This window comes from Scyliorhinus canicula, chromosome 19, assembly GCF_902713615.1.
Source record: "Scyliorhinus canicula chromosome 19, sScyCan1.1, whole genome shotgun sequence".
Lineage (NCBI taxonomy): Eukaryota > Metazoa > Chordata > Chondrichthyes > Carcharhiniformes > Scyliorhinidae > Scyliorhinus > Scyliorhinus canicula.
In genome coordinates, this window is record NC_052164.1 from 47,660,775 (window position 1) to 47,686,325 (window position 25,551).

General features: G+C 45.7%; 1 protein-coding gene across 17 annotated transcripts in view; it reads left to right on the plus strand.

Moving 5' to 3' along the window:
* Positions 1-25,551, plus strand: part of tanc2a (tetratricopeptide repeat, ankyrin repeat and coiled-coil containing 2a) — a 1,067,833-nt gene that overhangs the window by 643,598 nt on the left and 398,684 nt on the right. For all 17 annotated transcript variants that reach the window (XM_038778854.1, XM_038778853.1, XM_038778860.1 and 14 more), the window contains one exon: positions 3,970-4,118. In XM_038778854.1, coding sequence (XP_038634782.1) covers positions 3,970-4,118 — 149 coding nt within the window. The remainder of the gene's footprint in view (positions 1-3,969; positions 4,119-25,551) is intronic.

A 25,551-nucleotide genomic window follows, 5' to 3' on the forward strand; every position in this document is an offset into this window, starting at 1 on the left:
GAGGCCCGCGTTGCCACCCATGCTGTTATTGAGCAGTGCAATGGCCTGCTGAAAATGCGGTTCTGATGTCTGGACCACTCTGGTGGTGCCCTGCCATATACCCCTCAGCGGTGTAGTGGTCTGCTGTGCCCTCCACAATCTGGCACAGCAATGGGGGCAACATAATGGAGGTGATCCAGAAGGACTGAAGGATGAGCCCGAGGAGGAGTTAGAGGATGGAGGACAGATGGCAGCAAGGCTCCAACATGTGAGGAGGACCAGAGAGAATCTCATCATCTCCAGATTCTCCTAGGACGAGGCTGTGTTCGTCTGCTTAATTCTCCCCCTCAACCTGCCCTCCCATGACATCGCTCCCTGCCCAACCAATTTGATCTCTCCTCTAAGGTCTGTGTAACATCACTCCAGGGTGATGGGCCAGTGTTGGCACTACCATCGGGTCACTATCCAAGGAAGGAGCGTGATGATGGCTCGTTATGAGGAAAGCTCCGGTGCTTCTCAGATTCTGCAAAATTACTGCTATCTTTCTGGTGACAGCACGCTCGCACCCATCCTCTGAAGGGTTTGCATCTGGGGCTTCAGATCCTGCACCATAGCCTGTGGGGGACTGGCTGACCCACTGTGAAGATTAACGTGACAGAGACTGCACATATATCAGGTATGACAGCTTACAAGGACAATTCCTTATTAGCAATAGCTTTCAGTTGTGAAAGTAGAGGCTGCTCACAGTCAAAGGGAGTTAAAGTGACTGTAACATACAACCAAAAACAGGCCATGATAGGACATTTTTTGTAGGACAGACAGGCAGCAGTTGTAGGTCCCCCTGTATTGGGTATCCACAATATTTAAAGATGGCTTGAAGCCCTTTGAACCTCCTACCCCTTCCCATCCCGACCCCAGGGACAGCCCCCGACCTGGAACGCTTTAGTCTCCCGACCAGGCCCAACCCCCCTGAGGGGTTCCCCACCGCACTGCCCCCAGCACTGGGGCAGCAGCTCCAGTCCCATTGAGCTTCATGCCCGAAAATGCAAATGGCTACTCACCACCTCGGTTCCCCTCAGCAGCCACTGCGCCAGCTTTACATTTCTAAAAGGAGTACAAACCAATGCCTGCATGATTTCTCGCTGGGTGCCAGTTCATACCCAGGAGCCTGTTACATTGGACTTCAATCTCACTAATGAGATGAAAATTGGTGCTAATTGGGGTCGATGATATGCACACCATATTTGGGCATGATCCAAACTCTCCATCGGGAGAGGGTCGGTTAGATGGCAAACTGATTCACTCCCGCGTAAATCTTGGATTTTGACCTTTCCAACTATTTAACTGACATGCTCAGATCTGTGTTGGGCGCACCACGCTGGTTTAATGCGCCCAATATCTTTTGTCATGAAATAAGTGCATTTTGTACAGTATACTAAAACATGTATGAAACTATTTTTCTGACTTTTTCCCTTTATTTTATAATGGGCAGGGATAAAGTTGCTGTCTCAGCATCTTATACAGTACCTAAAAAGACTATCCAGTAGCCAGATGGAAATACATGCACAGTTTCAAGGAAACATTTATTGTGTATTAATCCAAGAATCCTGTAAGATATTCACTGGTAATGTCTTAATTATGTTCAGTAAGAAGTCTTGCAACGCCAGGTTAAAGCCCAACAGGTTTGTTTCGAATCACTAGCTTTCGGAGCGCAGCTCCTTCCTCAGGTGAATGAAGAGGTGGGTTCTAGAAATATGTGTACACAAAGATGGAAGACAGTACTTTGAATGCGAGTCTTTGCAGGTAGTTAAGTCTTTACAGGTCCAGAGGGAGCAACTGGAGAGAGGTGTGAACTGTCTCAAGCCAGGACAGTTGGTAGGATTTCGCAAGCCCAGGTCAGATGGTTGCCGGGGGGGGGGGGGGGGGGGGGGGGGGGGGGGGGCGGTGTGTGTGAATGTAATGCGACATGAATCCCAGGTCCCGGTTGAGGCCGCACTCGTGGGAATTTGGCTGTAAGTTTCTGCTCGGCGATTCTGCGTTGTCGCGCGTCCTGAAGGCCGCCTTGGAGAGCGCTTACCAGGAGATCAGAGGCTGAATGCCCTTGACTGCTGAAGTGTTCCCCGACTGGAAGGGAACATTCCTGCCTTGCGATTGTCGCGCGATGTCTGTTCATCCGTTGTTGCAGCGTCTGCATGGTCTCGCCAATGTACCACGCTTCGGACATCCTTTCCTGCACGGTATGAGGTGGACAAGATTGGTCGAGTCGCACGAGTATGTACCACGTACCTGGTGGGTGGTGTTCTCGCGTGTAATGGTGGTACCCGTGTCGATGATCTGCCATGTCTTGCAGAGATTGCCATGGCAGGGTTGTGTGGCGCCGTGGTCGCTGTTTGGAAGGCTGGGTAGTTTGCGTGGTTGTTTGAAGGCAAGTGGTCGGGGTGTGGGGCTGACCTTGGCAAGATGTTCGTCTTCATCAATTACGTGTTGGAGGCTGTGAAGAGGATGTCGTAGTTTCTCTGCTCCAGGGAAGTACTGGATGAAGAAGGGTACTCTGTTGGTTGTGTCCCGTGTTTGTCTTCTGAGGAGTTTGGTGCAGTTTTTTGCTGTGGCCCATTGGTACTGTCGATCGATGAGCCGAGCGCCATATCCCGTTCGTACGAGGGCATCTTTCAGCGTATGTAGATGTCTGTTACGCTCATCCTCCTCGACTTTGTCTATATATATATATATATGCTTCTGGAACCCGCCTATTCATTCACCTGAGGAAGAAGCTGCGCTTTGAAAGCTAGTGATTCGAAACAAACCTGTAAGACTTCTTAATGTGCTCACCCCAGTCCAACGCCGACATCTCCACTTCATTATGTTCAGAGATGAGACCACTGGGAGTTGTTTGTTTTGTTTATAGTGTTTCTCAGCAATGACCAAAGCAGTTATTTTAATTAAGTGCATCTTTATTCATTATGTTCTATATATACCTTTGAATACCTCAAATTAGCAATTTGAGCAATAAGCTCTGCCTGTTTTTGTGTTTCATGCCCAATTTGTATTCTGTATATCCATTAAGCCATGTTTAATGGCTATGTTTAACCCCATCCTTATTCCCTTTGCTTCCTTTTTCTCCCAGTGAAGCAAAAATGTAGGAACTTGTGGTGTGACTTTGCTATGGTATTTACCTGCAGAATCTCAGAATAACTAATTAGATTGTGCTTTGGGGTGTTTCTGTCATATAAGGAAGCAGTATGTAAATTGCAAGCTTGTGTTTTTGATTGAAACATTTCTGAAATAGATCTTATCTTCTATTGAACCTGTACCTATTACATTGTATGAAAAGGATGTGATGCATCCTTTGTCGCATGAATTTATTCTTGATGTGCTGGTGGTCACAGATCTGTTATGTATTTATGTAGTCACATGTACCAGTATGGCAGCACGGTAGCATTGTGTATAGCACAATCACTTCACAGCTCCAGGGTCCCAGGTTCGATTCCGGCTTGGGTCACTGTCTGTGCGGAGTCTGCACATCCTCCCCGTGTGTGCGTGGGTTTCCTCCGGGTGCTCCGGTTCCCTCCCACAGTCCAAAGATGTGCAGGTTAGGTGGATTGGCCATGATAAATTGCCCTTAGTGTGTTGGGTGGGGTTACTGGGTTATGGGGATAGGGTGTAGGTGTTGACCTTGGGTAGGGTGCTCTTTCCAAGAGCCGGTGCAGACTCGATGGGCTGAATGGCCTCCTTCTGCACTGTAAATCCTATGTAATGTAGTATCAATGGGGCGTGGGGAGAGTGTGAATGTTGCATCTTGTTTTGTACAAAACAACTTTCCAAAGGTGTCTAATCATTTTGAGAAAATTGTTTCAACATGTTATCAATTAGTAAATGTCACTAATATAAATACAGGACAAGTGGCTAATTCATTGTCAAACTTTTCGCCCAACTTTTCTTCCTTATGTATCAGATTACCTCAATTGATTTAATTTCTACCCTTCTGCACAGGTGATTCAGAACAGGAACTGGGACCCCCACCATCTGTGGATGAGGCTGCAAATACACTCATGACACGACTAGGTTTTCTGCTGGGAGATAAAGCCTCAGAGGTACAGACAAGCACAGAATTCAGTATGGAGGAACAGGATGAAAATCAGGTATGAATCTGTTTAGGAACAATATTTAAATATGATATGTAAATGTTTGTGATCTTATACACTGGATACCTGAACTAAATTAGCATTGTTAGAGATGCTGCATCATATTTAGTACATAACTGGATTTTAAGAATGTCTTTCAAGCCTGGGTCCACAGCATTGCCTGGGTCCCTAAGTCTCTGGGTTACTAGTGTAGTGACAATATCGCTACGTCATTACCTCCCCTTGCCAATTTTGAGCTCGAACCTCTTTCTTAGCTCCACCTCATAATAATTGAAACCCTCCTAACTCAAACACATAATTGCCTGTTAGCCTGAAGATGGTTTACTCTCCGTTGGCTGAATGAGCGAAACTCCCATGCAAATTGTTTGACACGCTGACAGCTTAATTGGTGCCCCATCCACCACTTTATAGCATCCATTCCTGCATCATCTGTGTACTGTGGCTGCAATGTGTGAGATTCACGGGCACTGTGGCAACTTACATTGATGGTTTCATTGATGGTTCTTCCCAACCTGTAACCTCCACGGCTTGGAACGACAAGGACAGCATGCATGGGAACGCCAAGTTCTCAAACATTGCCCTCCAAATTGCATACCTTCCTGTCTAAGAGACCTATCACATTTCCTTCACATCATTGAATCAAAAGCCTTAAACACTCTGTTGAACAGCATTGTGAATGTATCTGCGTCACACAGGCACAGGGGTTTGAGAAGAGTAAAACTGCCACCACCTTCCTGAGGGGTGGGCAAAAATATCGACCTTCTTAGAGACACCTACATCTCTGAGTGTATTTTAAAAATAACATTTTATTTCTTTGCCATTTATTGGTCCATAAATGTGCCACAAAAATTCCTTATCTGGTTGTTATAAAATTTCTTGCTCGCCACACTTGACTTGAAAGAGAGGAGTTGGGCTTGCCACCTGTGGACTAGTGGTTCAAGAAGGTAGTTCCACACAAACCGTGATCCAAGTGGGAATTGTACCTGGGACCCTTGTGCTGTGAAACAACAGTGCTAACCACTGTGCTACCATGTTGGGGATGACAAATGCTGGCCTTGCCAGTGAAGCCCATATCCCTTGAATAAAAAAACATAGATTGAAGATGGTCACATGGGCTGCCGAGTATCAAGGTGGGCTGTTTAAAAGGCTAGTTCTTGTGTTTTAAATCCTTCAGTCCTCATCCTTCAACGCCCTTCACCATCCAACTTATTTCCCCATGCCCCATCCATGTTAACTCATGTCGCCCGCGACCCCGAAGGTCCCTTATGCCCTCAATGTGAACTAATACCCCCACCAACCCCATAGTCCCTCATAGGCTCCCTGTTAACTTACTGCAGACTCGTGCCAACCCACCCACCACCCATGGCCCTGATATCTATTGTGCCAACTCAAACAGTATCCATTTGGAGCCATGTTGAGAAGAAATGAAGGTCTAAATATGTTTTACAGCCTTCACTATTAGAAAAAATTACTCGGTCATTAAGGTCCATTCAACATTTTTAGATTCCTTCATGTGCTTAATCCTTATGAAACTTGACTCTTCATCATAACCCCACATCAAAGACAGTTAATCCTTTCATAATCTATTTGAGCTGTCACATTGTGAACTTAACACCTCCGCCGACACTGGTGTGAAAATGCTAGATCCTGGAAAGAAGCCAAGTATTAATAATGACACAGTGAGGGTCCTTGGGGAAATTTCACAAAACAGCTATGTTAACTGCCAAAATAGATTTTTTTCCAACTCTCGCTGACACAGGCAGCCTTTTTTAATTTCCAAAAGGTTGATGATTTAAATAATTTTGCAATATGACCCTTCCAACAGACTTTAGCATTCCTTCAAGAACATTGACATCTACTCTTAAGAATTTGTCACACTCACGCTCCTGGTGAAAACCCTCGCTACAGCAAAAATAGGGTCTGTTTGATTTCAGCACCGAGTTCAAATAGTTTCTCTCATGTTTCGTCACATTCCCCCTTTCCCTTAGCGGTGAAATGGGATCTTTCAGAAATAGAGGTGAGACTTCTGAATTAAAGTCACAGCCGCCATTTTAAAAGTCTAATCCTGGCCTATAATCTGGCATTCATATTTTTCACCCTCTTTTTCTTCTTTCTTTCACTATTTTTATCTTTGACTGCTTCCAACTCCCTTGATACTACTTTTGATTGTCTTGTTAGTTTGTTATCCTTGTTTTTAATGGCTCTTCTAAATGTATTACGATTTGCCCTCTTTCCTGCTTTGTAATTATGTAACAAGACAAATTTATATAGGCAATGTTCATTCTAAAATATGGACATAAGATGTAGAATGTAGAATTTTGTAGACAAGCAATACTTGCAAATGTAAGATATCTAATATGACAGTGGATCACAGAATCAAACAAGGCATGTGGTGTCTGTTTGGAAGAGCTATTCAATTAATCACACCCACATTCATTGTCCATGATTGCGGCATTAGACAGTATAGTGGTTAGCACGCTGCTTCACAGCGCCAGGGACCCTGGTTCAGTTCTGACCTTGGGTGACTGTCTGCGTGGGTTTCCTCCAGGTGCTCTGATTTCCGCCCACAGTCCAAAGATATGCAGGTTAGGTGGATTGATCATGCTAAATCGCCCCTTAGTGCCCAAAGGTTAGGTTGGGTTGTCGGGTTAGAGGGATAGGACAGGGGAATGGACTCAGGTGGGGTGCTCTTTCAGAGGGTTGGCGCTAACTTAATGGGCTCAATGGCCTCCTTTTGCACTGTAGGGATTCTATGATTTCAGTCCAGGTTTACCAGAATAATAGTTGGACTCCAAGGATTAAGTTACAAGAAGAGCTCTCACAAACTAGGAATTGAGGAAGTTAAGACGTGATTTGATTGATGTTTTATGAAGAATAGATAGGGTAGATAAAGTAAGATAATTAGTCATAGTCTATAGGCATCTCTCTTCATTGGAGGTAATTGATTATAGATAGCTTGAGAGGCACCACTCCACAAGCTTGGGACAAGATGAGGAGGTAGACCTCTATGAACTCCCACACCTGATAAAGAATTAAGCTTGTGCCTTGGAACCGTTCTGCATCACACTCTCGCCATCTAGCCAACTGAATGAAATGACCCATGATAGGGTCGGTAGAGCAAAACTATTTCTGTTGGCTGAGATGTCGAGGACTAGGGGGCATTCTATTAACAATTGAACCAGACCGTTCAGGATTGAAAGTAGGAAACATTTATACACACACATGGTGTACGGAACTCTCTTCCACAAATGGCAATTGAAGTTGGATCAATGATATATTTTAAATATGACATTGAAGATTTTTTCTATCCACACTTATTAAGGGTTATGGTGCAAAAGGCGGGATATGGAATTAGGTTGCACATCAACCATATCTCATTGAATAGCAGAACAGGAAATGTTTTAATCGTCGACTCTTGGTCCTATGTCTCTTGGTCCTATGTTTCTCACCCTGTAAATGCTTCCTTTCAGAAAATATTTATTGATATATAAGTTTATAATCTTCCTTTTGAGAGTATTTATAACTGATTTAATGGGCCTGGGTGCAGAGGTACATTTTTGTACGCAAATGGTTACACTTGTTTTTTTTAAGAAATCAGATTTTCTTCCGCATTTCCCACCCTGAACAATTTTCCTATGGTCTTTTTTGCGGGTTGAGAATTCCCAGTGTGCAAAACACAACCTTCCCCTATGGATCAGGTTCCCCATTTTAGATGGGGGATGAAAATCAGATTTCCTCCCATGCAGCACCTGAGTATGCAAGAGGATTTGCAGCTATTGCATGTGTCCCAAAGGTTCTGTGAATTATAAAAGCTTCCATTGCTCAATATGCAGCTGGAGTGTGAGCACCGGCAGCAGAAACCCCTGGTTTGTGCAAGATATCTTCTCATACTCTGGCATATTCCCTGGCACTCCCAGATATAGGTTGAGAGGCGGTAAATTTAAAATGGAGATGAGGAGGAATTACTTCTTGCAGAGTGTGGTGAATTTGTGGAACTCGTTGCCTCATGGTGCAGTGGAGTCTGAATCAAAGAACAAATAAAAGTTCAGCACAGGAACAGGCCATTTGGCCCTCCAAGCCCGTGCCAACCATGCTGCCCGACTAAACTACAATCTTTTACACTTCCTGGGTCCGTATCCCTCTATTCCCATCCTATTCATGTATTTATCAAGATGCCCCTTAAATGTCACTATTGTCCCTGCTTCCACCATCTCCTCCGGCAGCGAGTTCCAGGCACCCACATCCCTCTGTAAAAAAACTTGCCTCGTACATATACTCTAAACCTTGCCCCTCGCACCTTAAACCTATGCCCCCTAGTAATTGACCTCTCTACCCTGGGGAAAAGCCTCTGACGATACACTCTGTCTATGCCCCTCATAATTTTGTAGACCTCTATCAGGTCGCCCCTCAACCTCTCTCGTTCCAGTGAGAACAAAACGAGTTTATTCAACCGCTCCTCATAGCTAATGCCCTCCATACCAGGCAACATCCTGGTAAATCTCTTCTGCACCCTCTCTAAATCCTCCACAGCCTTCTGGTAGTGTGGCAACCAGAATTGAACACTATGCTCCAAGTCTGGCCTAACTAAGGTCCTATACAGCTGCAACATGACTTGCCAATTCTTATACTCAATGCCCCGGCCAATGAAGGCAAGCATGCCGTATGCCTTCTTGACTACCCTCTCCACCTGTGTTGCCCCTTTCAGTGACCTGTGGACCTGTACACCTAGATCTCTCTGACTTTCAATACTCTTGAGGGTTCTACCATTCACTGTATATTCCCTACCTGCATTAGACCTTCCAAAATGCATTATCTCACTTTGGCCGGATTAAACTCCATCTGCCATCTCTCCGCCCAAGTCTCCAAACGATCTAAATCCTGCTGGATCCCCTGACAGTCCTCATCGCTATCCAAAATTCCACCAACCTTTGTGTCGTCTGCAAACTTACTAATCAGACCAGTTACATTTTCCTCCAAATCATTTATATATACTACGAACAGCAAAGGCCCCAGCACTGATCCTTGCGAAACACCACTAGTCACAGCCCTCCAATTAGAAAAGCACCCTTCCATTGCTACTCTCTGCCTTCTATGACCTAGCCAGTTCTGTATCCACCTTGCCAACTCACCCCTGATCCCGTGTGACTTCACCTTTTGTACCAGTCTACTATGAGGGACCTTGTCAAAGGCCTTACTGAAGTCCATATAGACAACATCCACTGCCCTAACTGCATCAATCATCTTTGTGACCTCTTCGAAAATCTCTATCAAGTTAGCGAGACACGACCTCCCCTTCACAAAACCATGTATTCTCACTAATACGTCCATTTGCTTCCAAATGGGAGTAGATCCTGTCTCGAAGAATTCTCTCCAGTAATTTCCCTACCACTGACGTAAGGCTCACAGGCCTATAGTTTCCTGGATTATCCTTGCTACCCTTCTTAAACAAAGGGACAACATTGGCTATTCTCCAGTCCTCCGGGACATCACCTGTAGACAGTAAGGATCCAAAGGTTTTTGTCAAGGCCTCAGCAATTTCCTCTCTAGCCTCCTTCAGTATTCTGGGGTAGATCCCATCAGGCCCTGGGGATTTATCTACCTTAATATTTTTCAAGACGCCCAACACCTCGTCTTTTTGGATCTCAAAGTGACCCAGGCTATCTACACACCCTTCTCCAGACTCAACATCCACCAATTCCTTCTCTTTGGTGAATATTGATGCAAAGTATTCATTTAGTACCTCGCCCATTTCCTCTGGCTCCCCACATAGATTCCATTGCCTATCCTTCACTGGGCCAACCCTTTCCCTGGCTACCCTCTTGCTTTTTATGTACGTGTAAAAAGCCTTGGGATTTTCCTTAACCCTATTTGCTAATGGCTTTTCGTGACCCGTTCTAGCCCTCCTGACTCCTTGCTTAAGTTCCATCATTAAATGGTTTCAAGAAGGAGATGGATATATTTCTGTTTTTAAAAAATACAGGTTCAAGGGATTTGGGGAACTAGGCAGGGTGGTGGATTTGAGACCAGGAGGAGATCAGTTAGGATCTGATTGAATGGCGGAGCAGACTCAAAGGGTTAAGTTGCCTACTTCTGATCCTAATACCTATGTACTGGCTGATGTGGGATAAAGGGTATCCTCTGAAAATATAGCTGATGACACCAATAAAATAGCAGAAATATCCGTTGAAGAGAGATACAACTGAAGCCATGCCTGCACAATTGCCACATAATTGAGAGGACAGTGGGTGTCCTGAAAATGAGGTTCCATTGCCTTGACTCGTCTGGAGGATCTTTTCAAGATCCTCCAGAATGCACGTATCTCATTGTGCACGGCACAATCTGGCAATCTCTCGGGGAGATTAGCTGGAGGAAGAAGACTGTGATGTACTGCCACAAACCTTTGAGAATGATTTCAACACTCAATGCGCAGCCACAGGCTCACACTGAGGACTCAGCAAGGCAACAGTTTTTGGGAGCCAGGGAGATCAGGCAAGCTTTCATTCATAGGAATTTCCAGTAGGCTTTCAAAGTCAACAGTCCATATCATTGAAAAGCTGCAGTTAGATTATCACTCTGAGCCCATCAGCCCTTCCTAACACCTTTTTTCTTGCGTCTCCTGCTGACAAAGCTATCCTGCTCAATTACATTATTGATTTTGAGTTGCAGGCCTCCTTTCTTACGGCACTAGGTACAAGAAGGGCATGTCGCATGATGTGAGATTTTAATAAAGTGATGTGGAACAACAGTACACAACAATGCGCAGGTCATAAAGATTTCACCTATGATGCTCCATCTCTGTTTATAGTGCTTGCTGAAACTATTTGCTAGTGCTTTGTCAGACAGCTGCATCGGAGGCAGGCTGCTGACTGAAATGCCTGGATAGCCTTGGTGGGTGTTCTCTGATCGTTGAGAGGTTATGAGGGCCCCAACTGTGCAGGAAAATCTGCACACGGCGGGCTAATATTCAGTTGTGCGTTTCTTCAGACAAAATGGTGACTGAAGAGGGTGGATGAGCTGCTGTCACCATCAGAAGTGTCCTGAAATGAACCAAGATGCAGATAGTTTCTGCTCATCCAGCAACGTGAGGTTTGCTTGAACCACCTTGCTCACCATAGATCAGGGTTTTCCAACCTGTGGGTCGTGGGAGGGTTGTGGACCAATCGGTTGTGGCGTTCCCGATAGCGTGTGAGGCGCCTAACGGCCGTGACTGGCTTTTAAGAATGCCGGCTGCGACCGGCCTTTAAATATGAACGATGAAGTCTTATCACACAAAGCAGTGGCAGACAGCAGCCTGGCATATACACTGACATCACGCATCCTGGACATCCGTGCTTTGGGTACAAAATCACAGAGGCGAGATTCCTCCATTTTGTATCTGCCTGCAAGCAAGCAACAGGACTGCGAAGAACTGAAGATGGATCGTTTTGTAATAAGAAAGAAAGGGCCAGAGACACAAAGGCCAGGATCTCTCAATGGAATCTGCAGGAGAGACCTACTCCGGAAAGCCCACGACAGGACAAAGAAATGCTATGTGAGCTATATGCAGAGCTCCAGGGCCTCTCCTGAGCAACCCATTGAAAAGAAACTGAAATCGGAACAAAGTAGTATAAAGATGATTTCTTGCAGTATGGCTCGCTTAATTGTGCCAATGCAAATCAGATGTAAAGGCCCATATTCATTATATACAGAGAAGTACTGGCAAATGAAAGTTTAAAACCCTTCAAACTTCAAAGGCATTGCGAGTTAGAAGGCAAACCTTTTTTTCAAAGGTTGCAGCGAGAACTTAAATCATCAGCTGAAGTCCTTAGCAGAAATGCAAATTGAATGATGAAGCAAGTGAGTTTGTGAGGACAAGGCAGGCTCACCTGTTGCATTAAAGGTAAGCGAAAATGGTGTGTCGCAAAGGTTGGCCAACGTGGGGCGCGAAGGTCAATTGGTTGGCAAAAGTGGGTCCAGGGAGAAAATGTTTGAAAAACACCACCATAGATGGACGAGCAAGTGCAGAGTCATCAAGTGCCTCGCTGAGGTTACTGTCTGGGTTTCCAGGTCTGAACACAGCTCCACAAACCCTTGATTGAGTTCCTGGAGATGGCTCGCCATTGAGTTGCCAATCTCTCCACAGAGGATGTTGTGCAATCAAAACCGAGGGTGACAAGGATAGCACGGTGGCGTAGTGGTTAGCACTGCTGTCTCACGACGCCAAGATCCCAGGTTCAATCCTGGCTGTAGGACATTGTGTGTGTAGTCTGCACTTCTCCCCGTGTTTGTGTGGGTTTTGCCCCCACAACCCAAAGATATGCAGGCTAGGTGGATTGACCACGCTAAATTGCCCCTTAATTGGAAAAAAAAATTAATCGGGTATTCTAAATTTATTTTAAAAAAACGATGGTGACCGCAGTGTTCATGCCCCATTTGGAGGACTATTGTATAAACTATGGCATGCAAAACTCTGGAATCTCTCTGCGCATCTGACTGGATGTACAGCATTTTCTGCCTAATGAATGATTCCAGGCATGGTTCAACTGACTGGGGCTCAGCATCTTTGTGGTCTCCAACACTCCTGTGACTGTCAGAAGCCTGGGTGCCCTCTATCTCTAACAGTTCCTCAGACTGTGAACAATGAAACAGAACATGACGATGGGCCTTTACTAGCGCACTCAACAAGGTGTGGTAGCACAGTGGGTAACACTGTTGTTTCACTGCTCCAGGTTTGATTCTCGGTTTGGGTCACTGTCCGTGTGGAGTGTGTACATTCTCCCTGTCTGCGTGGGTTTCCTCCGGATGCTCCAGTTTCTTCCCACAAGTCCCGAAAGATGTGCTGTTAGGTAATTTATACATTTTGAATTCCCCTTCTGTGTACCCGAACAGGCGCCAGAACGTCGTTGTAGTGTTAATGTAAGCCTACTTGTGACAATAAAGATTATTATTATTATGGTGCCAGTATCTGAGGTGGTGCAGAGTGAGGATGCAGTGCTACAGAATTTGAGGAGTCCCTCCTTGTCAGAGGTGAATGGCGGACCTTCCAGATCCTCTACTTGTCGATGATCCATCTGATGGATGATAAATTGCCCCAATATATTCATAAGCATTAGAGAAGCAGAATAGGTAGCTGCTATTGCATTCTGAAGATAGACATTTGCTGACGCAAGAACATAGTGGGAAAGTGGCTGCAACCTTGTACTCCTTGACCCATTGCTCTCCATTTCTGAGCCGCTCTCAAATCGAAAATATGTCCCTTTCACTCTTATCCTCCTCCAAAACCCTTACTTCTCCTCAACAGCAATCTCACCCCCTTGCTCATAAGCCAAATCTAAGTTGGCCTCCTTCTTGGGCAACAGCACAGACAGATTTGGAACACCACCACCAGTATGGCTTTGTTCAATCGCATTGTACTTCATCTTCTCCTGTGAGGATGAGAGCAGATTCATGAGTGCATCTTTGATGTAGCTCAAAGTTTACATTCTCCTTGCCGGCATTACTGGTCCATGTGCCCAACACATTGCAGGACTTCCCTCTTCTAAGCATGGCTACCATCCTGTCTACATTCTTGTAGGGCATAGGTCAACCTGGCGCCTGGAGGTAATTGCTTAACACCTTCCAGCTCCGCCAAATGCATGCCCACAATATGTACATTGATTCAAGATACAGTAGGACTTCCTTATTCACCTTTGCAGAGTCAAGAATGTCATTCACCCACTTTGAGCATCCAGAGGCTGCAGATGGCCCCATGGCTACTCACTGTAGCTGCCACCCATGTCTAGGTTTTCTTGCTGAGAAACAGAGGCTTCCTCTTGCCATTGTGGGGCAGCAGTATCTTCTAATGCTCGCTTACTATCCGCAGGTGGATCTGCAAGCGATCATTGGAAAAACGAGGGCTGCTTGCCATTTCCATGGCCTCTTCCTAGGCTTGATCCTCTGGATAACTTTACTCAAATAAGTTAGTCCAGCCTTAGAATTTGTAGAAACTGAGAATTGACTGACTCCTGCCACAGAACAAACTCGGAAAGCTCTTTATCGCAACCTTCACTTAGTCCCACAGCCAACCAGTGCATGATTTCTGTTAGTTGCTGGTGGGAGCGGAGTTTACATCCTTCTTGGCCCGCCAATTGCATGTGTGCCCTCTTTGAAAAATTCAGGCCCAGGTTCGAGTTTGTGACAAAATGGCAAACCTGCTGAGACGTCTCGAACATTCTCACAGTTAAGTGTAAAATACTTTAATTCGTTCAAATATCACTATTAGGTACTGTATTCTTAATTTTAAAAAATATATTTTCAATTAAGGAGCAATTTAGCGTCGCCAATCCATCTACCATGCACATCTTTGAGTTGTGGGGGTGGGACCCACACAGACACTGGGAGAATGTACAAACTTCACACGGACAGTGACCCAAGGCCAGGGTCGAACCCGGATCCTTGGCGTCGTAAGGCAGTAGTGCTAACCACTGCACCACCTAGGTACTGTATTATAATGTAAATCTGTTTTATTGCAATGAATCATCATAGGGATCTGTTCTTTCCAAGTAAGTAGATCCGTACGCGTATTACAGTGCTTTTCTAAAGGAGAAAATGCAGTGAACAGCGTTACAAAATGTCCTATCAGCCTGTGCTGTCATCTTTTCTACTGTGATGTAAATAGCTCCAGCTAATGAATAGAAACCTGGTTTTGATGCTTGATAAATTTCTGACCTCCTGCTCTCTTACATTGATTGACAGGCATTTTGCTTTGAATTTGAAATGAGCCCTTCTGTTCTTTCCTTTCCAGAGAACAGTCTAATGTTGGAGAAATATAGCCATTATCAGTGGATAAAAGAAAATTACTGCAGATGCTGGAATCTGAAACCAAAGAGAAAATGCTGGAAAATCTCAGCAGGTCTGGCAGCATCTGTAGGGAGAGAAAAGAGCTAACGCTTTAAGTCCGATGACAAAGGGTCATCTGGACTCAAAACATTAGCTCTTTTCTGCCCCTACAGATGCTGCCAGACCTGTTGAGATTTTTCAGCATTTTCTCTTTGGGTTAGCCATTATCAGTTTTTGGTTGATATTCAAATACTAAGTTTCAGCACAATAGGTGTTCACCTCAGCTGAAAATGAATGATTGGTTCAAGGAAGTGTAATAGCTGATTGTCCTTTTTGATGTGTTTTCATGTTTGTTCACACAAGCGAATAGGATTACAAATATTACAAGACTTTGCACATTCTCAAATGCGTTTTTCCAGTATCAATGTCATGGAAGTTTTTATTAGACAAAGCAAGGTTTGGTTAAAATATTTTCCCATTGATACTACAGTAGTCCCCCTTTATAACGCGGGTGTTGGGGTCCAAGACCCCAACCCGCGTTGTATCCAAGCCGCGGATATCCATGATGGGGGTTTTAAATTTATTTAAAAATCTATGCTAGCGCTTCCCATTGTGAGTCTACGGGGGGCGGGGGGAGAGGTCAGACCCCCGTAGACTCGCAATGGGAAGCGCTAGCATAGATTTTAAATAAATTTAAAACCCCCATCGTGGATCCAATTAAAATTTCAGCGGCCGGCTCACTTTGATCCGGAGAGGGAAGCTGCTCTCAGTGAAATAATCAGTCGGCCGCTGAAATTGACACTGCAGGCTGCTCTCTCCCTCCAATCCAACTTTTAAGTTTTAATGTTTCTGATTGGAGGGAGAGAGCAGCCGGCAGTGTCAATTTCTTTTTTTTTTCCTCCGGCTCGCCCCCTCTCCCCTCACATCCTCCAACTAGACCCCTCTCCCCCCACACCCTCCGGCTCGCCCCCTCTCCCCCCCAACACCCTCCGGTTCGCCCCCTCTCCCCCCCACATCCTCCAACTAGACCCCTCTCCCCCAACACCCACTGGGCTCTGTCTCCTCCTCCCCCCCAACACCCACTGGGCTCTGTCTCCTCCTCTCCCCTCCCCCCCCCCCCCCCCCCCCCCCCCCTCCAACCCAACTTTTAAGTTTTAATGTTTCTGATTGGAGGGAGAGAGCAGCCGGCAGTGTCAATTTCAGCGGCCGGCTCACTTTGATCCGGAGAAGGAAGCTGCTCTCACTGAAATAATCAGCCGGCCGCTGAAATTGACACTGCCGGCTGCTCTCTCCCTCCAATCAGAAACATTAAAACTTAAAAGTTGGATTGGAGGGAGAAAGCAGCCGGCAGTGTCAATTTCAGCGGCCGGCTGATTATTTCAGTGAGAGCAGCTTCCTTCTCCGGATCAAAGTGAGCCGGCCGCTGAAATTGACACAACTGACAGTTGGGGTCCATAAGCCCCCCCGCGGTATATCGTGAACCGCGGTATTGCGGAGCGCGGTATAACGGGGACTACTGTATATGGCATCTGAGGACAATATATAGTGCATACTGGGTGAGTAACTATGGAGGATACAAGGGGTTTAAGGTGACATGGGCAATCTAAGAAGCATACAGAGGATTCATGGACATAGAGGTGGAATAGGTGATCTGAAGGTGTGTGGACAACATTGCGGGCAGAGCAGTGGCATGGGAGTAGTTGGGGTGAGATATAGGGGACCTTTAAACACTGATGGGAGCAAGGATATTGGGCGGGATTCTCCAGTACCCGGCGGGGTGGGGGGTCCCGGCGGGACGGAGTGGCATGAACCACTCCGGCGGCGACTCTTCCCCCCCCCCCCCCCCCCCCCCCCCCCCCCCCCCCCCCCAAAGGTGCGGAATCCCCTGCACCTTCAGGAGCTAGGCTGGCGCCGAAGCCGGACGGCGTGGAAGGTCTTTGGCACCACGCCAGCCGGGGCCGAAGGGACTCCGCCGGCCGGCGCAAGTCCACGCATGCGCGGGAGCATCAGCGGCTGCTGACGCATCCTCGCGCATGCGCGAGGGGGTCAACTACGCGTCGGACATCGCGGAGGCTGACCCGGTCGACGCGTAGGAAAAGAGTGCCCCCGTGGCACAGGCCTGCCCGTGGATCAGTGGGCCCCGATCACGGGCCAGGGCACCCCCCGAGGCCAGATCGCGCCCCGGAGCTCGCCCGCGCCACCAGGTCCCGCCGGTAAGGGACATAGTCTGATCCACGCCGGCAGGACCGGCAAAATACCAACCGGACTTCGGCCCATCGCGGGCCTGCGAATTCGAGCAGGTCCGGGGCCCATTGAGTCGTGCTGGTCCCCGCCATTCCCCAAGGCGGGTGGCACAATTCACGCCTTGCTGACTTTTGGAGGTTCGGAGGACGGCGGGGGCGGGATTCACGCCGACCCTTGGCGATTCTCCGACCTGTTGGGGGGGTCAGAGAATCCCACCCATTGTGTTAGAGGACCGAGGTGGCCTCCTTTCTTTTTAAAGTATCTTTATAGTCTACTCATTTTCAACATTTTCATCAAATAAGTAACCAAACAAAAACAAATGCAATTACAAACCCCCAGACAGAAACAGCACCCCACTCAACATACAGACCAAAACACCCACCGTAAAAACAAAAAGATAAACAGCGTAATCAAAGACAGCAATAACCCCCCCACCCCCCGCCACCTGATGTTCAATTGCAACCAAGTCTCGAATGTGCATAATTAATAGTCCCCATGAATTATAGAACCCTTCCCTCATCCCCCTCAGCTCAAACTTCATCTTCTCGAGTCAAAAACATTCAGGTAGGTCCCCCCGCCGAGAAGAGGCTCAGGCTGGAGAAGCTGACCTCCACCCCAACAGGTGGAAACATTCCTAACTCCTACCTTGTCCAAATAGGCAACTTCACCTTATTTTAAAAAATTTTTAGAGTACCCAACTCATTTTTTCCACTTAAGGGGCAATTTAGCATGTCCAATCCACCTACCTGCACATCTTTGGGTTGTGGAAGCGAAACCCATGCAGACAAGGGGAGAATGTGCAAACTCCACACGGACAGTGACCAAGGGCTAGGATAGAACCTGGGACCTCGGCGCCATGAGGCAGCAGTGCTAACCATTGCACCACCGTGCTGCTCTAACTTCACCTCATTTAACACATATAACAACATGAAATAAAAAATAGAACTATATTCAATTGTCCTTCTCCTACCCTCAGTCCAAAACCAAGCCTCAGTCCCATTTCTCAATTCTGCCCCAGTCCTTCAAATGCCTCCGCCGCTTCCACCGACTCAAAATAACAGTCTTTGGAGTTGTAGGTCACCCTCAACTTAGCTGGGGACACTATGCCGAACCACATACCTCTGTTAAGCAGTGCTGTCTTCACTCGGCTGAAGGCCGCCTGTCTCCTTGTCAACTCCACGGTTAAGTCCTGGTATATACGTATACCAGCCCCTGCCCACTGCACCTCCCGTTTCTGCTTTGCCCACCTCAGCACTTTCTCTTTCATGTGGTATCTATGGAAACAAATAATTACCGCCCTTGGTGGCTCATTTGCCTTTTATTTAGGCCTCCACGACCGATGAGCCCAATCCAGTTCATACCGGGAGGAATCATCCCCCTCCCCCAACAGCTCCGGCAACATCTTGGCAAAATACTCCGTCAGCCTTGGGCCCTCCACCCTTTCGGGCAGGCCCACGATCCTCAGATTTTGCCGCCTAGATCTGTTTTCCAGGTCCTCCATCTTGACTCACAGACCTTTGCTGGCCTCAACCACCTTCTGCAGCTCCTCTCCCATTACAGTGAGCTGATCGCTGTGTTGCGACAAGGCGTCTCCATTCCCTTCAGTTTCTCGCCCTCCTCCTGCCCTCGGCCGATGACTTCAACACCACCACAGCCACGGGGCAATTGCCTCCTCCACCAGCACCTTCAATGTCGCCATCATCTCCTTCGTCATCACCTCCGTGTGCAAAGTATTTTTCAAATTCCAAAACCATCACCTCGGTCATCTTTTCTGCCGTGAGCAGTGCGGCTTCACCCAGCCACCCAACCTCCGCCAGCTTTCCAGTTACCAAGCAGACCCTTCCACACAGCAGCGAACCTTCACTAACACCCTTCTTTAGGGTGGCTCTCTTTTGGTTTTTGGACAACCTCCTCCTTCCTTATGTCTTCTTGCACTTACTTAATGAAAAATTCCTCTGGGACTGGGCATTAAATTCTAAAAAATCAAGCCTTGCAGAGGAGCCACCCATTGTGCAACATTCGTGGGCCTTCCTGGCCTGCGTCCATACCCCAACATCTCAGGCACACCAGCATTGGCTCAGTAACTATAATTTGGGCGAGACCCCATTATGAAAAGACAAAAATGGTGTGTCAAGCCCCACACGAGTCAGGTTTGCAATTGCAAAAAATGTGTACGGTCGTGTTTTACCGAGCCCAGATGAAAGTTCAGCCCTGTGTCTCGTACATTTATAAAGTGATTTCTCCTGCTATTGTTTTACTACCTTATGCAGCGATAGTACTTGGGGCATTGTTTGTTTTTAAAACAGATTATTTCAACCTTGGAGCTGTGTTAAGGATATACTTGATTATCGTTATAAATCCTCTGTGCTGTTATTTTGCAGTTGATGTAACATTCACCAGTGCAGTACTACAGTATAAACCACATGAATCCTGTTCCCGAAACCTCATTAGCAGAAACCAACGTAACCTAATAAAATTCAAAAGCAGACATTCCTGAATCCCAAGGCTCCCAATAATACATGTTGTTGCAAATAAGCTGGAATATGGAATGACATTTTTGCAAATATGGTATATACTTTTACATATCTCTTTGAGTGTGCTCCACTGTTTGCATTGCTACAATTTAATAAAGTTTTTTTTAAGGCAGCAGTAGCAATTGAAACCTTACTTTGCATCCAGTTGTAATTCTTTTTTGGGTTGCTTCCAGTTTCTTTTGAATGTGCCTCATGAAATTGATAATTTAGGCATATAAATGGTAAAAGGAGCAGTGGGGTCTATCAGGGAGCTAAAAAGGGATTTGCGCATGGAGGTAGGGGGGCATACCTAAGGTATTAAATTAATATTTGCATCTGTCTTTACCCAAGATGGAAGATGCTATCCAGGTTACGGTGAATGAGGAGGTAATTTAGACCACTGAAGAGTTTAAAATTGATTAAAAGGAGGTATTAGATAGGCTGTCTACTTAAAGTTGACAAGGCAACATGAATGGATCAAAATCAATCATCCACTTGGACAAATGTGGGTTAGTTAAGGAAAACCAGCGTGGATTTGTTGAGGACAAGTCATGTTTGACTAACTTGCTGGCGTGTCTTAAAGAGGTAAGGCAGTAATATATATTACTCTACTCATTTGCTTTATACCAAGGTACTCTTAAGTGTTGATAAACACTCGTAGTCGTCCAATGAAAGCAAATTTAGTGAGTAACTAAACAATTAACTTGTAAGTTTGATTCATCAATACTTTTACTAGCTATTAAATAAACAAGATAGAATAAGAATAAACTATGATTAACTATACTTGCACTCTGAGCTAACTCTCTACACCTCTGGTCTTTAGTCACAATACACACGAAGAGGCGGGAAATCAGATTGAGTCTGCCTTTATACTCCTTGCTAGGGCTGCCCTTTAGTGATGATTTAGCTGTAATGACTATCCATTAAGCCCTTGTGTATATACAGATCACTACAGTAACAGAGAGAATTGATGAGGGTGATGCTGTTGATGTTGGTGTTCATACATAGACTTCCAACAGATTTCTAAGCAAAGTTATAGCTCATGGAATAAAGGGGAAAGTATTGTGTTTACGACATTGGCTGAGTGGCAAGAAACAGACAGTAGTGGTTTATGGAAGTTTGTTTGAGCTGGAGAGAGGTTTGTAGTGAAATACCCTCAGGGTCAGTGTTGCCCTTGCCTTTCCTGATGGAGATTAATGACCATGGCGTGCAGAGCATAATTGACCTATTATTCGCTCTCTCACCTCCTGAGTCAGAAGGATATGGGGTCCCTCTGCAGAGACGTAAGCACATCACCTTGGCTAACATTTCAGTGCAGTGCAGAGGGATAGGATTGTCAGCTTTCAGATTTAGCTCCTTTCAGGTTTATGTAAAATATCCTGTGAAACTTTTCAAAGAAGCACAGGCAGCTTTCCCCCGGTGTGTTGCCAATTTTTATCCTTCGGCCAACACTATGAAATAGATTATCTGCTCAGTGTCTCACTGCAAAGCCTCGATTTGCGCATGTTGGCTCTCGCATTTTCCTTTTGGTAGCAGTGACTACATTGTTTCATTGATTGAAGCATTTTGGGACACCCTGAGTAGTGAAAGTTTTGCTCTGTTTATCTGGTTCTAAATATGGTCAATATGGTCACCTTCCTTAATCCTAATTATGTTTGCTCTAGAGACGGCAGGTATCTTTCGATACCGCCACAAGGTTTGAACCCGAATACTGATCAAAGAACCAATGCACCAGTTAGTTAGTTCAAAGTCAATGCTATTTATTTACACACACACTAATATCTACTCATGCACAAAATACCATAAACTAAACTATCTCTAACGCTAACACCTATACTTAACTTTGGGTGCCCACTCAGTCAGAGGAACGATGGCCATTGTTCGGATCTGAGGCTGTTGGGTTCGAAGAGGTAACAGGAGAACAGCTAAGGTCGTTCGTCTGATAGCGCGCGTTGACCTTGGACTTACTTGCTTCTGGAGCAGCTGGTGGATGGGTCTCTCCGCTTTGAGAGGCGAGTCCAAGCGAGCGATTCGCTCTCGGGGGCTTCTTATACTCAAAGGGGCTTTGCGCGCTTTTGTGCGGCCCTTGAGCTTGGCCCCGATTAATTGGACTGTATCTTGATCACTCGTATTGATCTTGACCAATAAAGGGGTGGGTGCCCTGATGGCTGGGCGTGTGTTTGGTGGCCGTTGGCCTTGCTTTGTTTATGTCTTCCTGGCGCCGGGATGTCTGCTTTAGTATCGGTTACTTGAGTGTCATTCCTTTGTTCCCGGAGACAGGCCATCAATATGCTAATTGCCTTACAGTTTCAGTCTCGTCTGGAGGGTGAGGTTCCAATACGCATACAGGCTCTGTGCCTGCCTGCTTTCTTAGCATTGTCCATAGTTCCCTTTATTCTTTGCAAACATCCATTTTGTATTCTGGAAGTGGCCATCCCAGATGGCTACAAAAGGCACAACATAAATGTAATGTCTTTCTCTCTTTGGTGATGGTAAAACGAGTTCAGACCGAATTCCAAGTTATCCTCTTCCCAAGATTCATGATTGTGGTACATCATCAGACTTGAACTTGCATCCCTGAACACTAATTACCTCAGACTCGCTCATTATTCCAATTTTCTTACTTTGCATGCACCATATTAAAAACACTGTGGAACATGAGGGCTGCTGTGATTCAAGGGGAACACCCACCACCCCCTAAAGATAACTCTGTACGACCAATAGATATGGCATGTCAGTTTCAAGCCCATCTAATACAAATTCAAAAAGAGCTGTAATCAGTATTTCTTAAGTACACACTTTGTTGAAGCATTGTATTTCATTCTACACATCACCGTTTGTGATGGGAGGCACTGTAGGAATCCATGTTTGTGTGTGCAAAAATTGAGCAGAATTAACTGGAAATTCTAACGTTAGACAGTTCTTTCATTATTGTTTTACCTTGTTCCTTTTTTTTGGAAACTCTTTGGTTTGGGCTACAAGTATGCATAAATGTCAAAAGAAATCACAGGCAGAGACATAGGTCCAGATTTTTCATTCTCTGGAGGTACTCCTGCAGATGCTCTGGGGGACCTCTCCGAAGTCCACAGGCAAGAACTGCATGAGAATTACCCAGGAAGTTTCAACTTCTTTGGGTAACTATTCTGAACCTGGGACTCTCTGAAACTCCAATGTAAGGTGAGAGACTTTGGATTATTCCGACTCGCGCATAGCAGAATAGTTACCCAGGAACATTGGAAGAATTGAAATCCATTCAAACTCGTGGGTAACTATACTACTGAGGCCCCACCAACCACCCGACAAATACTCCACCACAGGCCCCTCCAACCACAGCACCTTGTATTCAACTGCCTTCCCGATGGTCCCTCATCCCCCAACTACCATCCCTGATCACCCAGCAACACATTTTCCTCTCTCCTAGCTTGTTAAATGGCTGGGACATTTAAAACTATTATAATACAACAGCTAGTACTGTGACTAGAGGGTGCAGCTTCGTGTTCCCCGATGAAGGACTCCAGGAGCAGCGATGCTGCATATTTCTGCAACAGGCCTGTATTGAAAATCTGGGTGAGGAATCCACACTATGAATTGCATCATGCAAGCCAAAATCAATCTGATTTTGAGCCCAAAGGACGATCTGAGGTTGATGTTGGCTTGTCGGATGTTAGACCAAGTATTAATTTGCAAAATGTTTGCAAATATCGTATCATAGAATCCCTGGAGTCCAGAAGGAGGCCATTTGGCCCATCGGTTCTGCACCAGCCCTTGGAAATAGCACCGTACTTTAGCTTAAGCCTATCCCTGTAATCCAGCAACCCCAGCTAACCTTTTTGGATACAAAGGGGCAGTTTAGCATGGCCAATCCACCAAACCTGCACATCTTTGGACTGAGCAAGGAAATCAGAGCTCCCGGAGGAAACGTACACAGACATGGGGAGAAAGTGCAAACTCCACACAGGCAGCCATCCGAGACCGGAATTGAACCCGGGTCCCTGGAGCTGTGAGGCACCAGTGCTTGTCACTGTACTACATATGAAATAATTATTGGAGGGATGAATGGAGGCATTGGCTTTGCGTTGTGCTCGCTTGTCCTGACACATTGTTCTTGTCAAATGCCAAAATCACTTGGTGACAGTGGCTTTTCCACTTGGTTCTGTCCAAGATTTTCTCATGTGTTGGGGTCCACCTTGCAAGCTCTAAGGTTGAATTTCAGATTGTCTTGATATAAGTTTGGGATGTACAATTTCCTCTACTCAGCTGAGAATATATATGTTAAATCTGTTTATAAAGAAATCCTGATTTGAGCAAGAGTAATTGGTTCTGCCAGCCCTCACAGCTTGTCCAGGACTGTCTTTAAATTGCTCTTCTGGGCACTAATGTTAGCAATCAAGGAGAAAAGTAGAACTATGCACCTCGGACAATCTCAAGAGGGGAGAAAAATCGGGAAGCAGTACCACAAAGATAGTGAAATACAGCTAATAACATGGGAGATAGGAAGCATTTTGCATGGGTGCGAGTGGGCTTTAATTTAAAGCTGAGAAGTCAGCCTTTGAGCCTAGAGTAGTACAGTTCCCCTTTCAGTTAAACTTCTCTGAGTCAAGGGTTTGGTGTTGTGGACATTTGTCATTGCCAGCTGGACCAGACCCCCAAGTTTTGCTAAGATCCGGTTCGGGACCAATAACATTTTGCTTAAGATTCAGTGCACCTGCTAATGGAATAAAGCCACAAGATTCCATGGGCTTTGATCAAACAAACAACATCCTGGGCGACTGCGTGGTCAATTCCAGCCCCAAAGGCCCCAGAGTTCCAACACAAGTGAATTAACCAATAATTCATATAAATATTCCCGAATATTTATTGGCTGCTCAATAATTACAGTCACCAGGTTTGGAAGTTCTGTTATTTATAACAGAAATAAAGAACAGAACTTAAGAACTAGGAGTAGGCCATCTGGCCCTGCGAGCCTGCTCCACCATTCAATGAGATCATGGCTGATCTTTTGTGGACTCAGCTACACTTTTCAGCCCGAACACCATAACCCTTTATTCGTTTATTCTTCAAAAGACTATCTATCTTTATCTTGAAATTTAATGAAGGAGCCTCAACTGCTTCACTGGGCAGAGAGTTCCATAGATTCACAACCCTTTGGGTGAAGAAGTTCCTCCTGAGCTCAGTCCTAAATCTACTTCCCCTTATTTTGAGGCTAAGCCCTCAAGTTCTGCTTTCTCCCGCCAGTGGAAACAACCTCCCCGCATCTATCCTATCTATTCCCTTCATAATTTTATATGTTTCTATAAGTTCCCCCCCTCATCCTTCTAAATTCCAATGAGTACAGTCCCAGTCTACTCAACCTCTCCTCATAATCCAACCCCCTCAACTCTGGGATTAACCGAGTGAATCTCCTCTGCACACCCTCCAACGCCAGTACGTTTGTTCTCAGGTAAGGAGACAAAAACTGAACACAATACTCCAGGTGTGGCCTCACTAACACCTTATACAGTTGCAGCATAACCTCCCTAGTCTTAAACTCCATCCCTCTCGCAATGAAGGACAAAACTCAAAACTCCATTTGCCTTCTTAATCACCTGTTGCACCTGTAAACCAACTTTTTGTGACTCATGCACTCGGACACCCAGGTCTTTCTGCATAGCAGCATATTTTAATATTTTAAAGATGAAATATGCAGTAGTTTCAGCTGGATAAGGAGCAAGATAAGCTACCTTTACCTGTCTCCCCCTCTACCCACACACAGGACATACCAGCACAGAGGGGTGGAAAGGTGTAAAAACTATGAGGATTATGAAAAAGAAAGTAAGAGCCTTTGCTTCAGATGATCAGCTGTTTGCAGCATGCTTTCATCCTTCGGCTGGCCTCTG